This window comes from Podarcis cretensis (genome assembly GCF_951804945.1).
Source record: "Podarcis cretensis genome assembly, chromosome: 15".
Lineage (NCBI taxonomy): Eukaryota > Metazoa > Chordata > Lepidosauria > Squamata > Lacertidae > Podarcis > Podarcis cretensis.
In genome coordinates, this window is record NC_137185.1 from 43944959 (window position 1) to 43961100 (window position 16142).

At 44.8% G+C, this 16142-nt stretch overlaps 1 protein-coding gene across 13 annotated transcripts in view; it reads right to left on the reverse strand.

Moving 5' to 3' along the window:
* Positions 1 to 16142, reverse strand: part of SORBS3 (sorbin and SH3 domain containing 3) — a 69789-nt gene that overhangs the window by 36073 nt on the left and 17574 nt on the right. For 5 of the 13 annotated variants that reach the window (XR_013833381.1, XM_079954986.1, XM_079954991.1 and 2 more), the window contains exons 1-4: positions 11817 to 11935; positions 11347 to 11447; positions 9431 to 9688; positions 355 to 463 (exon numbers count right to left, since the gene is read on the reverse strand). Coding sequence is in view for 12 of the 13 variants with exons in the window: in XM_079954986.1 (XP_079811112.1) it covers positions 355 to 463; positions 9431 to 9688; positions 11347 to 11388 (409 nt within the window). In the remaining variant the exon portion in view is untranslated. Of the gene's footprint in view, positions 1 to 354; positions 464 to 9430; positions 9689 to 11346; positions 11453 to 11816; positions 11936 to 12652; positions 12793 to 16142 lie in introns of those variants that run through there. The other 8 variants (XM_079954992.1, XM_079954984.1, XM_079954983.1 and 5 more) reach the window with 6 other exon arrangements.

Consider the following 16142-nt stretch of genomic DNA (forward strand, 5'->3'; position numbering starts at 1 on the left):
ACATATTTATACATGGAGACATATGGATACACATTTAGAATTTAAATGTCACAGAAGGCATGTCAATCCATCCAAAAGATCAGGTCAAATTAATTATTCATAGCACCCCAGCCCAGATCACTCCAAATAAATTCCTCTTCAATTCAATTACTTCCAATTTATTTATCAAAAAATCCTGCTCTAAATCAATTCAATTCCGCTTCAATTAGATCCATTCATTGGACTGAGTTTCAATCAAACACAAAGGCCCAAGCAAATGGGCAACACAGGAAGTGAAGAAGGCAAAAGGCCACCAGGTGTCCATTCTCTTGCCAAGAAGAAACCATTAGTTCCTCCATATTTGGCTAGAGTTACCTGAGTTTGTTTTCCACGGCTGAGAGATCCCATTGTGCACAGTGCGGGGGGCTGTGTCGTGGAACTCAAAATTCAAGGTGTTTGAACCACAATTACGAATCACAGGAATCTGCAAGCAACAGCACAAGCCCATTAGTTTCACCTCAGTTTTAAAAGCACCAGAAAAGGGTTCCAGTCCAAATGGGAATTCTCACATTCTTCATAAATATCACCCTTGGAAGGTTCAGGAGTTCCATGTATTGATAAGATAAATTTGTTCTTGTAATCTTCGGAGAGTGGGACATCTATCCCGCTATCTTTTTAGACTTTTTGTTCCAAAAATGCAAATGAAAGAGATAAGCTTTTCTCCCTCTTTGCATAACTGCCCTCTCCCCTCCTCAGGTTTCAGCAACTGGCATTCAGAAGTAAACTGCCTCTGAAAGATTGTTGTATCTGAATGTCTAGAATAAAATTGTTAGAAAATAAATCTAAAAGTAATGATTAACCCAACTGCAAATTGGCTTTAGCTGCAAAAGAAAGGGCAGAATTAATATTGATATTTGCCTTTGAATTTCTTATATCTCCGTCTATATGTATGTTGTCTGATTTTTTGTTGTAACTGACGTTGTTACTGTCTGGAATAATAAACTATTTTGACTCATACCCAGTTTCACTGAGAAATTGGGCACCTAATAAACTAGAGGCACGGTGAATGCTTTTGATTGTTCTTACTGTGTTTTGCATTAAATTGTGTAAGCCACTTTGAGGATGGGGACTTTTTCGAGGAAGAAAGGCAGACCAGGGCTTGAAAGAAGTGAAACAAAGACACAGTGACCACCTGAGAAAGGACTGTTCTCTGGTTGTGAATCTGGGGGGACAGAACAGTTTTCTGGGACTGTTAACTTAGGATGAATGTGGAGATGGAAAATCTGCCAATGGGAGTTGTAGTCCAAAACATCTGGAGGACCTCCAGTTGGTGAAAGCTGATTTAGGCTGCCGAGTTTATAAAGTCTACCTTGGTGAACAAAATGATTACCCCGACAGCCTCATGCAAGCAAAACCAGCAATGCTTAACTCCTGCTCCCAGTGGACCAAGGAAACCTACACCAGCCCATAATGAAAACCAATTCATTAATACAATCAGCCATAATTAGTCAACCGCTTCCTTTTCAGGAACCTAGTCTAGGGCACATAGACTTAAAACAACTTTGCAGCCTGCAGCTCCAATATGGAAAAGAAATGATGAGCAGTCAGCTGTCCAGGAGCCACAGAGAGGCTTGAGAACACAACCCCTTTATTAAAGCCTTGTAAAACTAAAGCACTCTTTCCTATTTCTTATTTTATAAAGAAATCACTCGCTGTGAGTCTTTTAAAACAATTCAATTTAAAAACAAATATACAACCACTTTACCTGAACCAGTTTTTCCAGAGGCACTGCTTAAATTAATTAAACAGTCTTACATACTGTCTGTTGTTTTTGTCTATGGAAGACAGGAGTGCCTGGCGTGCTCTGGTCCAGGGGGTCACGAAGAGTCGGACACGACTAAACAACTAAACAACAACACATACTATCTACAGTGGTACCTCAGATTAAGAACTTAATTCGTTCTGGAGGTCCGTTCTTAACCTGAAACTGTTCTTAACCTGAAGCACCACTTTAGCCTCCTGCTGCCGCCGTGCCACTGCTGCGCGATTTCTGTTCTCATCCTGAAGCAAAGTTCTTAACCCGAGGTACTATTTCTGGGTTAGCAGAGTCTGTAACCTGAAGCATCTGTAACCTGAAGCATCTGTAACTCGAGGTACCACTGTACTAATGGCAGCTTTCCTGGGGGAAGCAGAGAGGAAAGTGCAAATCCTTATTGGACTCCCTCCAGTCTGTCCCCCCCCCCCACACTTTTTTTTAAGAAGCATGAAGTGCAGTCACCCTTTATCATTATTGTCTAGTTTGTCCCTGATGAAGTAACCTGTGAGGCAGCACAAAAAAGAACTGCAAGTCCCTGGGGAGGAGAAACACGCAGAACATTTGCCTGGAACTTGAGGCCCTTCAGAAATTGCTCCCATGAGTTCCAGCCAGCATGGCCCTGGGTCCTGAACCAGGAAAGTCATACTTCAGTGGCATTTAAAGGGTCGCAGGTTCCCCACAGTTAGCACATCCAGAGAATTAAACCTGCAGGGTTAATTGCTTAATTATTTCCAAGAATTTCCTCCTTATATCCTTTGAGAAACACCTGCTTCTCTTTATCTTTTCTTTATGATGTTAATACAGGCAGATGTGCCCTTTGGCCTTTCTGTCTAGGCTTATAAGTTTCCTGCTACACATGTTGCTTAATCAAATAGAGTGTGAAGGCCAAGCTACCTGCTGTACAAAATTACATGCAACTTTCCCCCCATCTTTTCTTTTGACTTGGCAAACAGTCACTGGAAGCTGCAGGTCAGGTGCTAAGAGAAAATGGGCAGCTGGGATGGTTTAGGACCTAACCAGATAGGATGTTGACTGCGTGAATGAAATTAATTTGCATAATTTTAGTTATCTGAGTAATCCTTTCTGAATGGGGAGCCTGAGCAGTATGGGATCTTCCACCATCATGCAAATAGTTGTGCCTCTGTTTGTGGGAGGGGTGCGTTGTTTTCATTGGAACTATGGTAGGTCTAAGCCTCTAGGGTTTAGACCCGTGTTTCCCAAACTTGGGTCTCCAGCTGCTTTGGACTACAGTTCCCATCATAGAATCATAGAATCATAGAATCATAGAGTTGGAAGAGACCACAAGGGCCATCGAGTCCAACCCCCTGCCAAGCAGGAAACACCATCAGAGCACTCCTGACATATGGTTGTCAAGCCTCTGCTTAAAGACCTCCAAAGAAGGAGACTCCACCACACTCCTTGGCAGCAAATTCCACTGTCGAACAGCTCTTACTGTCAGGAAGTTCTTCCTAATGTTTAGGTGGAATCTTCTTTCTTGTAGTTTGGATCCATTGCTCCGTGTCCACTTCTCTGGAGCAGCAGAAAACAACCTTTCTCCCTCCTCTATGTGACATCCTTTTATATATTTGAACATGGCTATCATATCACCCCTTAACCTCCTCTTCTCCAGGCTAAACATGCCCAGCTCCCTTAGCCGTTCTTCATAAGGCATCGTTTCCAGGCCTTTGACCATTTTGGTTGCCCTCCTTTGGACATGTTCCAGTTTGTCAGTGTCCTTCTTGAACTGTGGTGCCCAGAACTGGACACAGTACTCCAGGTGAGGTCTGACCAGAGCAGAATACAGTGGCACTATTACTTCCCTTGATCTAGATGCTATACTCCTATTGATGCAGCCCAGAATTGCATTGGCTTTTTTAGCTGCCACGTCACACTGTTGGCTCATGTCAAGTTTGTGGTCAACCAAGACTCCTAGATCCTTTTCACATGTACTGCTCTCAAGCCAGGTGTCACCCATCTTGTATTTGTGCCTCTCATTTTTTTTTTTTGCCCAAGCGCAATACTTTACATTTCTCCCTGTTAAAATTCACCTTGTTTGTTTTGGCCCAGTTCTCTAATCTGTCAAGGTCGTTTTGAAGTGTGATCCTGTCCTCTGGGGTGTTAGCCACCCCTCCCAGTTTGGTGTCATCTGCAAATTTGATCAGGATGCCCTTGAGTCCATCATCCAAGTTGTTGATAAAGATGTTGAATAAGACCGGGCCCAAGACAGAACCCTGTGGCACCCCACTAGTCACTCTTCTCCAGGATGAAGAGGAACCATTGATGAGCACCCTTTGGGTTCGGTCAGTCAGCCAGTTACAAATCCACTGAGTGGTAGCATAGTCAAGACCGCATTTTACCAGCTTCTTTACAAGAATATCATGGGGCACCTTGTCAAATGCCTTGCTGAAATCAAGGTAGGCTACATCCACTGCGTTCCCTTCATCTACCAGAGTTGTAATTCTGTCAAAAAACAAGATCAGGTTAGTCTGACATGACTTATTTTTCAGAAATCCATGCTGACTATTAGTGATCACAGCATTCCTTTCTAGGTGCTCACAGACTGTTTGCTTAATGATCTGCTCCAGAATCTTCCCTGGTATTGATGTCAGACTGACTGGGCTGTAATTATTTGGGTCCTCTCTTTCCCCCTTTTTGAAAATAGGGACAACATTTGCCCTCCTCCAGTCTGCTGGGACTTCGCCTGTTCTCCAGGAATTCTCAAAGATGACTGCCAGTGGTTCTGAGATCACACCTGCCAGTTCTTTTAATACTCTTGGATTGCCTTTAACCTCTCTAGCAAGCCTGAGTTCATTCTGTGCTTTAGCTTTTCTGACTTTGTGTCTACACGTGCTGGCTATTTGTCTGAATTCCTCTTTGGTGGTTTCCCCCCTTTTCCATTTTTTGTACACATCCTTTTTTAATCTTAACTCAGTTAAAAGTTCTTTAGATAGCCACCCTGGCTTCTTTAGGCACCTTCCATGTTTCCGTCTCATTGGTATTGCCTGAAGTTGTGCTTTTACTATCTCCCTCTTAACAAACTCCCAGCCATCATGAACTCCCTTTCCTTTTAGTATTACTGTCCATGGGATCTCACCCAGCACTTCCCTAAGTTTTATGAAGTCGGCTTTCTTAAAGTCAAGAAATTGAGTCCTAGTATGCTTGGCTGCTCCTTTCCGCTGTATAGTAAACTTCAGAAGAGCATGATCACTCGCGCCTAATGATCCTTCCACTTCTACTCCACTAACCAGGTCATCAACATTGGTTAGGACCAGATCTAAAATGGCTGTTCCTCTTGTTGCTTCTCCCACTTTCTGGACAATGAAGTTGTCTGCAAGGCCAGTGAAGAATCTGTTTGACCTTATGCTCTTGGCTGAGTTTGACAACCAACAAATATCCGGGTAATTAAAGTCCCCCATTACTACTATCTCCCTTCCTTTTGCATGCTTGGCCATCTGTTCCAGGAAGGCATCATCTATGTCCTCCGTTTGGCTTGGGGATCTATAGTAAACTCCCACAATGAGGTCACTGTTATTCTTCTCTCCATTAATTTTGACCCAAATGCTCTCACTTTGGCTTTGAGGTTCTAAATCTTGGATCTCTTCACAGGTATACACATCCCTGACATATAACGCCACTCCTCCTCCTTTCTTGTCTGGTCTGTTTCTCTGAAATAGATTGTATCCCTCCATTATTACGTTCCAATCGTGGGACTTATCCCACCAGGTTTCAGTGATGCCTATTATGTCATATTTAGTTTGCTGTACCAAGAACTCGAGCTCATCTTGTTTATTTCCCATGCTTTGCGCATTAGTGTACAGACACTGAAGTCCATTAATCATTCCCCCGTGTCTCTTATTTAAGGATTTTTTCCTCCCACCACTAGGTCTGCATGCTGTTTGCTCCATTTGGTCTATGACATTTGGATGATCATCTTCATCAATTGATAGACTCCTACCTTCAGGAGCACTGTCTCCCTCCCCCACATTAGTCAGTTTAAAGCCCTCCTGATGAGGTTTCTGAGATTTTTGGCAAAAACATTCCTCCCAACCGTTGCGAGGTGCAGCCCATCGCTTGCCAGAAGTCCATCTTCAAGAAACTGCAGTCCGTGATCTAAGAATCCAAACCGTTCCTGTTTACACCATTTGCAAAGCCAATCCCTGGCCACTGGTTTTGCTAAGCTAGGGATGATGGAAGTTGTATCCCCAAAACAGCTGGAGACCCAAGTTTGTGAAACACTGGTTAGACTAAGGGTTAGATTCCACCTATACCCATCTTCCCATCCCCTGCTCCGCCCAAACTGGGGTTCTTAATTACAAAACAAAAAAATGTGCATGTTAATTTTATTCACACAATGAAGTTCAAGTCTTGTTTGACCCTTAAAACCTTCTGTATCTTTTTGTCTCTGCAGGGCGGAAAAGAAGCTGGAGGGCATATTAGAAGGAAGATTTCCAGCACAGAAAGTATTTCTCACCCCCATCTCCAACTCTCACCACTCTATTCTGATCACAGCTTCCCATGGCTGCCTGTAATTCTAACAAAAAGTTAGAGGTAAATTAAACAGAGCTATACCTCACAGGTGCAGTTTTCACCTAAGGCTGCTGATGCAGTTCCCAGTAGTGGGTGGCAGGGCTCCCCTGCAAGTCATGAGGGTGATGAGCAGTCAGGTGAGTGCCCTCACCCACTGGCAATTCCTCTGAATTAGTTTGGTTAAAGCAGGGGCAATCCTGGGAATTTTACAATCCTCAGAAGGGGGGAATGGCAGCTGGGAAATGGCTTCCTCTGTGACTGCCTCTAGCATCTTTGCTGCACTGACTCTGCTGTCTGCTGAAAACGCATCTCTTTACCCTGGCCATTGACAGTTAAGGTTATGTTGTTTTGTAGGACCTGGCTTTTTTGGCGAATTGATACCGTTCTGCTTTTGTTTGGAAGGATTTTACTTGTTTTTATAACCATATGATTGTTTTACTTGTTTTGTGTAACTGTACGATGATATTGTAGTAACCTGTTCTGAGGGACTTCCGGGTTGGTGCGGTAATGGCGGAATTCCTCTGATCGGGAGGAATTTGCCCCGTGGGAATCTGGGTCTGGCCGCCATGGCGAAGGCGTAGACCCGTAAAAAATCACAGGCCGGAGAAGCCTGTGAGCGTGGGATTCGGTGGGCACCTTTTGCGCCTCCCCTACTCATGGGGAAACCCGGTTTCGGGGGTCCGGAGCAACGTTGGGTGAGCGGCGCGGTGCTTCGAATCGTCTGCTTCTTCCACGGAGCGAAGCCGCATAACTGTTGCCGGAGAGCGCTGACTTTTTCCTGTGGACAATTTGATCTTAAAGTAATTACCCGTGAGTAGAGCTGAAGCGGGAGAATTGGATTTTTAAAAAGTTTGATTTGGCACCATAACGGGGAGGTTCAATACAGGAAGTCCGCCTTCCCCTTTTGTAAATAGACTGAAGCAATGAGGCTGCAAGCTGAAGTCTTGGAAAGCCTACTGTAAAGGACTAAATTTCCACTGGTAAAGAACATTAAACCCACCTTGGAGGCAGGAGAAGAGGGGGGAAAGTTGTGTATTGAGTATGCCTGCAGGAGAGAGCGAAGAGAGCTAAAATACTGCCGCTCTGACTCTGGAAACGGGCTGCTAGCAGGACTGACGTCTTTTGGAATGCTTATTGACAGCGTTTAGAACGTTCATTGACAGCTAGCTAAATAAGAGAAATACATTGTTTCTATTGTCTCCGGCTGCTTTTAAAAAGGAGTAAAAGTAACTGAAAATTGAAACTAACTTTGGGTTGTTGGAAACCGTGTTTAAAAGAGGACATTACGGATTAATATAAATAGAAACTGTTTCCCCCTAGTGGAAGCCTTTGAAACTGGTTGCTTTACAAGAGCTGGGCTAGGGGAATTTCCAGCTGCAAGATAAAGAACTGTGAGACTCTGGGACTGACCTTGAAATTTTTTAAGTGTTATGGCAAATGGAAAGGAAAAAACAGACCAGTCAATTGCTGAAAAAACATTAAGGTCTGGGAGGACATGGCAGCAATCCAGGCTCAACATCAGGCCCCTCTGCCTCTTCTGCTGCTGCTTCTGCATCAGTACACTCAAAATCAAGAGGAATGTCGACAGAAGATACCTTAGCGGTTGCATTAAATAAGATAAATGATTCACTGGAACAGCTCAACAAGAAAGTGGATGTTGCAACTACTAAAATGGACTTAAATACAGAAAGTATAAATAATTTGGGACAAAAAGGTGAATACCAATACAGAAACTATCCAGAAATTGATACAGGAATCTACTTTGATATGGCAGACTGCGGAGGAAGCCAGGGAGAAAGCTGTTGCTGCTGAATGTAAAGTAACACAACTTGAGAGAGAGAGAGTCCCAGCCCTACAGAGGCAACTTGATGAACATAAGTTGACGCCTGTTATGATTGAACTTAAAGAAAAACAGACGAATTTGAGGATCAGAGCCCTACCTGAATTGGAGAAGGAAAGCTTGAAAGATTTTCTCATACAGGAATCTGCTGACTTTTGGGACTTGGACTTGGGCCAAGAAGAGTTTAGAATTGTGAGGGCCTTCAGACTTGGAAGAAGAGGGAAAAAAGAGAAGAATAGATTAAGAGACTGCTTGATCACCCTTCGAATTAAAGAAGAGAGAGATAGAATCTTGGGTTAGCATTACCAGAAGAACCTAGAAGTACAACAGTCAAGAGTGGACATTTTTAAAGACGTCCCGAAATATCTTTTGGATTTTAGGCCTAACTACGGAGATATTGTTGCCCTGCTGAGAAGGAACAAAATCATCTTTAGGTGGGAGTTTCCCCAAGGTCTATCCTTCAGTTTCAAAGGAAGGAAAATAAAAATAAGATCAGTAGAAGATAAAGTAAAGTTTTTGTATAAATATGAAGAAGATCTGCAGAAGGGACTTGGAAAAGAGCCAAGAGCATCGGATAGAAGATCACTAGGATGAAGTTGATGGACTATACAGACTATACGGAACTGGCGGAAATGACTGGCAGAATCCGAGACCAGGGAGAAGAGTCGGCGGAAGAAGACTGGAAAAAGTTTAAAGATTATTTATGGAAATACTGTAAATTTAATGAATGTTAGAAAAATGTTGGAATGAAGTTATATGGCTTTAGTAGAAATGTTATAAGGATTTAAGTATAAATAGATTAATAGAGTATTAAAGATGAATGTTAGAAAAATGTTGGAATGAAGTTATACGGCTTTAGTAGAAATGTTATAAGGAATTAAGTATAAACAGATTAATAGAGTATTAAAGGGAAAATAAGGTTAGAATGTGCTAAGATAATTACTGGATAGAAAACAGAGGAAGATGGAAAGGAATTGCTGAAACAATTAACAGAAGTGGAATACAAAAAGGGAGGTGTGAGGAGGTCGTGGAAATAAGATATTGAAATTATTTGACGTGCTTTAAATTGTTTTTGTTTTGTGTTGTTAGTTTAATGTGTTAGTGTTATGTAGTGTTTGTGTATTGTATTGTATTGTTCTTGTTTTTTGTAGTGTTTAAATTGTTGGAAAAGTAATAAATATTATTATTATTTTTTTAAAAAAACCTGTTCTGGGCTCCTGTGGTGAAGAGCAGCTAAGAAATCTTATAAATGAACAAGAGTCACTCACTCTGTGCTTCGAGGGAGCCCTCACCATCTGTGGAGTAGATGTAGCCTGAGGAGATGCTGGCTTCCTGCTGCTGATGAAAGAGGAGTTTTTCTGGAGGCGTGATGGGATGAAGTCATCCAGACTGAGGCCCAGTGTTTCCTCAGGTGCTCCAGCTCTGGAGTGAGATGGCGGAGAGGTAAAACGAGGCCTTCCTTGTGGGGAAGGAGATGATGAATAGTTTCCTGGGACATGAACACGATGCTCCGTGTATGTCGCACTCTGCACGGATTGGGAAAAGAGAACGTTCTTTAGGCATTACAGCTTGGTGTATACAATCACAGTAATACTGAGGCAACATGTCACCGCCAGGTAAACCCTTTCAGCTCAGAATAAGAGTGGCTGGCAGATAACCTCAGGGCAGGAGCCGGTGGGCTGGGGAGGTCTCTACCTGGGTCAGGAGAGCCTAAGAGAAAAGATCCTGTGGAAGGTCCTAGTTGGTGGGTGGGATTTCCCTCACCTCATCCCACTTCCCTACCAGTCCCCATAGAACAAGGCCTGGGCTCTGCCTCTGTGGCTATCAGAACTGGTTGCACATTTTGCCACATACAGTGGTGCCCCACAAGACGAACGCCTCGCAAGACGAAAAACCCACTAGACGAAAGGGTTTTCCGTTTTGGAGGCGCTTCGCAAAATGAATTTCCTATGGGCTTGCTTCGCAAGACGAAAATGTCTTGCGAGTTTTTCCGACTTTCCTCCCCTTTTTCTAAGCCGCTAAGCCGCTTATCTGCTTATCCGCTAAGCCGCTAAGCTGCTAAAAGCCGCTAAGCCGCTAATAGCGCTAAGCCGCTAAGCCGCCAATGGGCTTGCTTCGCAAGACGAAAAAAACGCTAAACGAAGAGAATCGCGGAACGGATTCTTTTCATCTTGCGAGGCACCACTGTAACTTTCTTTCTAGGAGGGATAGACACTTTGTCAAAAGAAAGAGCTCAGAGTCTGAGACACCTTTCCAGGAGCACAAGTGAAAGCCTTTGCATGCGCCACTTCACTCATGGGCACCAGATTAGAAGCCCTTGGAAGAGGGAGTCAAATTTTGAAATTAGTTGTTGGAAAAAGGAGAAACACACAGGCACATGTTTGCATAAACTGATTTATGCACAGATAATTTTTTGAAATAATTGTGGGGAAGACTGGACCAGGCAACCCTTATGCCTGCTCAGCCAGGAGCCGACTGTTGCTGGGCAACCCCATTCCTGCTCTGTTCTTAAGAGTATTGTTGAAGCAGACACTCCTCGTATCCCTTGGAGCCGAGAAGCGTCTTCCAACAGCCCTTCAAAGAGAAGACTGTCCTCTGCAAAGTAGGGCACATTTTGCAGAGTTGCTTACCTGAGGCTGCCTCTGGTTACTGGGATATGGGGCGGTATGCACTTGTTCTGCTAGCCTAAGCATTTACACTTGCGCAACAGAACGTTCCCTCACCCCCTCCTCTCTGTGTCCTCTCCTGCTCCAGCACAGATCTAGGGGGCATGCAGACGGGGTGGGGGTGGAGAGTTCCACTGCACAAGCATAAATCCTTGCACTAATAGAACAAGCTACTTAGCAATACAGTCAAACCTCGGTTGTCGAACGTAATCCATTCCAGAAGCCCATTCGACTTCCAAAATGTTCAACAACCAAGGCACAGCTTCTGATTGGTTGTAGGAGCTTCCTGTGCTCAAGTGGAAGCCACATCGGACGTTTGGGTCTCAAAAAACATTTGAAAACCAGAACATGTATTCCATCTGTCTAGCCCAGTACTGTGCACCCTAACTGACAGCATGTATAGTTGGAAGGGACCCCAAGGGCCATCTAGTCCACCCCCACCCCCCGCAATGCAGGAACCTCAGCTAAACCATGCAGGACAGGTGGCCCCTCAAGGGAAGGCCTTTCCCATCAGCTGCTACCTGGTTCTTGTAGCTGGAGATGCCAGGAGCTGAACTCATGCTGCATGCAAAGCTGCTGCTCTAGCACTGAGCTACGGTCTGCTCCACTCTGTGTTTCTCTCTCCTGAAAACAAGGGATGGGAAACAGCACTGCCAATTTAGCTATTCATCTGTTTTGTGCATGTGATCTACTCATCCTCCCAGGGCTCTGAGCCTCACATTATGACATCCATGGGAATGAGAGAAGCCAATGCCTTCTTTTGGCCCCTAGACAAATGCCTGACCAGAAATCCCAGTGCCTCAGCCAGCAATGGATTAAATCCCTGCCTTTATTTACAAGAGACATCAACGGCTCCCCTGGGATCTCCAATCCACACGCCAGACCAATCTGTTCAAAAACATTTCCTGTTATTTAAAGACAAGCACAGCGATGGTAAAAATAATACTAATGTAACTGATAACAACACTATGAGTTAAAGCATAATAACCAAGGCTCACGTTCAGGGACTGAAGCATCCCAGATCTGGAGTTCTGAAACGTCAGCAGTGCCTGTCACATGCAGATGCTTCCCTCGAAGAGGCAGCCGTCAGCTCAGGGTTGGTGTTTCCTAGGCAGGGAGAGGAAAAGAAAGGCATGATGGAGTTGCCCTGGAGCCCAGCCTCTTTACAGCTTCACTTAGTTAGTTCCTTAGCCAGGAATGTGTTCCCTGCTCCACCAGAACCCTGTCCTCACATGCCTTCATTTGTTCACTTTACTAGGGTTGTCAACCACTGATAGGATGGTTAATTAATTTATCTCCCACCTCTTAACTAGTAAATTGATCAAGTGTCAAGAAATGTGCATACCACCAAAACCTCTATACAGTGGTACTGCATTTAAGATCAGGAATAAAACACAGAATTGTTGAAATACTCTTAAAAACAAAAGGCAGTCATAAAACCATAAAAACAATCAGCAAGCAATAAAAGCAACAACAGATAATAATATTCAAAATCTAAAACTCAAGAGGAGCAGCATTAAAATTATACACTAAACATGTGGGCCAATTAAGAACTAAACAAACCCTAAACAATACACTAAACACCTGGCACTGAAAACTTATCAGTGGGTGCAAGGCAAGTCACCTTTGGAGGGGGATTCCAGAATCGGAGAGGGGGGGGGTCATTTGCATGCAAGCAGGAGGGACCTTGGGGGTTCTTCGTGCAGCTCAGCTGGGGGAAGGCAGCAGTTTAAAGAAGCCAAGCAAGGAACAAGCTGGATCAGCCTGGCAATGCAGCTTCTCCTCCCTCTGTGGTATAGGGGGCAGAGCGCAATGGGGTATCACCCGGAGGTATCTCGCAGGTGAAACAGCCGCTGCTCCTGCGTCCCTCTGCTACCAGTGGTCGATATTGAAAGCTGTGCTGGTAGCTGAGGAACGCAGGCTCCAGGAAGAGTCTCCTCATGAGCCAGAGGTGCACTGGGGCTTTGCTGAAGCTAGTCAGGTCTCTCCCCTCACTTCCGGGCCCACCTGAGAGGTGCCGGAACTCTGTTCTGGTGCGTTACGGCTGAAAAAAGTCCTAATAATAATAATAATAGGAAAATGTGAAAATGAATTGAAAAATGATTAAAATAATATTTAAACACAACAAAATTCCTAAAATATATTTAATTGTTATGGCTTCCCCCAAAAGCATCCTGGGTGGGGTTAAGGGGGCTCAGAACTGTAACTCTGTGAGTGGCCAGCTGCATTTCCTAGGATTCTTTGGGGAACCAGTCTGAAACAGCTGCAGCTCTGACCCAGTAGGATGCTAGTCAAAGAGAAGTGGATGCCAACTTTCTCCATCTATATAGGAAGCTGCCTTACTATCTAGACCAGACTATCTAGACCAGAATTGCCTAAGACTGGCTGTGACACTCTGGGATTTTCAGACAGAACGGTCTTCCCCAGGACCTGACCTTTTCAGTGGAGATGCCAGGGATCAAAGCAGCAACACAAAGTAGACAGTACTGCCTCCCCAAAGGCCAGATCCATCAGGATCCCTCTCTTTCAAGCACCACCTGCCAGCAGCCATTCCCACCTGCCTCTGTGGCACCAAGAAGAAGCTGGCTCATTCCACCCAGTCTGCTGAAAGAGCAGCTCAGTCAGGGACCTCCTGCCCCTGCACGGTTCCCATTCCAGCTGATTATCATAATAATTACTATTCATGTTAATTTGTTGTTATTGGATCTGTTTATATGATTTTGCCATTTTTGCACATTGTTGTTATTCCTGCATTGCAGGGGTGGGCCAGATGACCCCTGGGGTCCCTTCCAGCTCTATGATTATTTTTATTAATTTTGTTCTCTGTTCTGGGATTGAAAATATTCAACAAAGAGCTAACTAGAAATGCTGTTTTGTTTTTTGTTTTTTAAAATATCCCCTTCTGTGACAAGATGCTTGAAAGGGCGGTAATCACACAATTTCAGTAATGCTTGGAGGAAGCTGATTTTCTTGACTCATTTCAATCCCGTTCCAGGCCCAGTTTTAGCACCAAAACAGCGTCAATCAGGAGAGGGAAGTCTGACATGGTTTGTTCTCCTTGACCTCCCCTCGGCTTTTGATACTATCATCCAGGATATCTTCCTGGTCAACAGTATTTTTTAATACAAGCCCTGACTGCAGAGAAAGAACTGGTTTGAACTCAAAGGTGCTTCAAGACTGAGCTGCAGTGGGAGAATCAGGAGCACACTTAGAGGGTGCTTTTTATAAAGCCAAGATGCTGCCTCCCTCTATCTCACGGTCAGAAACTGACCAGACTGGCCACTGAAACTGACCAGACTGGCCACTGAATCTTTCTTTGACACTCTGGACAGGACAGCTCCCGGCACCTGAGGGCAGCAGGCCGGCTGAGGAGGTGCAAATCAGGCCTCTGTCCAAAGGCAATCTCACAGCAAGGGCAGAAGGAAGAGATGTGCCAGAAGGAATGGCCATTTCCATGGAAAAGGTCTGGCAAGGGAGCTTGTAACTCCTGAAGCTGTTCCAGGGAGTAACTGGAGCAGGACAGACTGAGCCACACGCTTATCTGCTGGGCGCTTGGGAAACAAAGTCTCATTTCCACAGCTGGTGTGATGCCCACAGAGAGTTGCTGCCTGGCCCCTTTTCTCTGCCAGTACAGGGTCGGAGTGTGTGCATGTTGGCTCTGTCCTTTCATGGTGGCTGTGACAATGCAAATGGCTTTGCATTAATAATTCAGCCCCAGACAACGCTCTACAGTTTGCTGGGCTGCATGGCTGCATTCCTGTGGGGGTGCATAAAAAGGGATTTGGTGGGAGGTGAGGAAGCAGAAGTTTATGGGTGGGAGAGAACAATCTCCAGGAGGCTGCAGCCTGGGCAGGAAGAGATAAGGAAGTTAACGGGGCATCCATACCCACAGCTCTGTGGCAGAATACGTGCTCAGCAGCCATCATGTTCACGCAGGGCTTAAAAGTCCCCTCACAGAGCCCTGGAGAGGCACTGCCAGTCATTGCAGTCAGTACTGGGCTGGATGAGCCAATGGCATGAGCCACCTCTGTAGGATCTTCAGTGGGGTGGGGTGGGGAACCTTCAGCCCATGGGCCAATTGGGCCAGTGAGGCTGTTTCCCCCAAACCATACCTGCCCCTGACATCATCTGTGAGGGCAGACAGTTGGGCACCTTGATGCATGTTCCTGACAGTTCCTTGATAAGGGGCTTGCTGTCACCACCAGTCACCTGAATGCCAATCAGCTGCCCACGGAAATTCATTGGCACTGCTGACTCCTGCCAAAAGCTGAGCTTGAAGTCCGCACCATCAGCTTAGTGGCTGAGGAAGAGCTGTGGTTCAGAGAGAAGCTGCTTGCAGAGCACATGCTATGCCTGCAGAAGGTCTCTCATTCCATCTCCGAAATCTCCAGCTAGGGCTGGGGATACGCCTGCCGGGAGACTCTAAGAGTTACTACCAGTTGGTGCAGGAGAGCCTTCTCCGACCCAGGACCCTCCAGATGTACTGAACTACTGTTATAATTAAAATTATAAAGGAAAGGAAAGCTTTTGTTTGTTTAGCTCAGAACAAACATATTGCAGAGGTGACTTGACATCATTTTATATTACAATTTTATAATATAGTAAAATAAATTACAAAGGGGGCATGATATCATTTGATACATATACCAATGGCCTGTATAATTTTTTTTTAAAAAAGAAGAGGGCCACCAGCAGAACATATCCTGCAACTTGTACTATTTTGCTTATTGTTTGTTTACTGTGCTTCTATCCTCCCAGCAGCTCAAGCCTTCCTCCCCTCCAATATTATCTTCACAACAACCATGTTGCCCAGTATCACTGAGGAAATTTTGTGGTTGAGTGAGGATTTGAACCCGGGTCTTCCTAGCCCTAGTCCAATACCAAGCACAAAACTATACTGTGAGGAGTGGCAAGGAGCAATTCCGCAAACTGACTCCTCCTCTTCTGACAACTAATAACAAACCAGCAATCACTAAGCATTGCGCACAATGACTAGAAACTTTATCTTCCCTTTAAATAAAAGCAAGATTTTCAAGATTCAGCGCTTTTTCTGAGCTCAGGCAAAACTGAGGCATAAACACAGCCCTGATATGGTCAGCCAGGGAGGGCTCTGGCCATCCTGTGCTTTAAAAATAGTGTTCTAAGCCTGGAGAGGGCCAAGGATTCCTTAAACTCCTGGGTGCCAGATCCTCCCCCCAAAATTCCTGGTTTTATTAAACATTAGAATTAAGCAAGGCTTGATTAAAGGTAAAGGTAAAGGTACCCCTGCCCGTACGGGCCAGTCTTGACAGACTCTGGGGTTGTGCGCCCATCT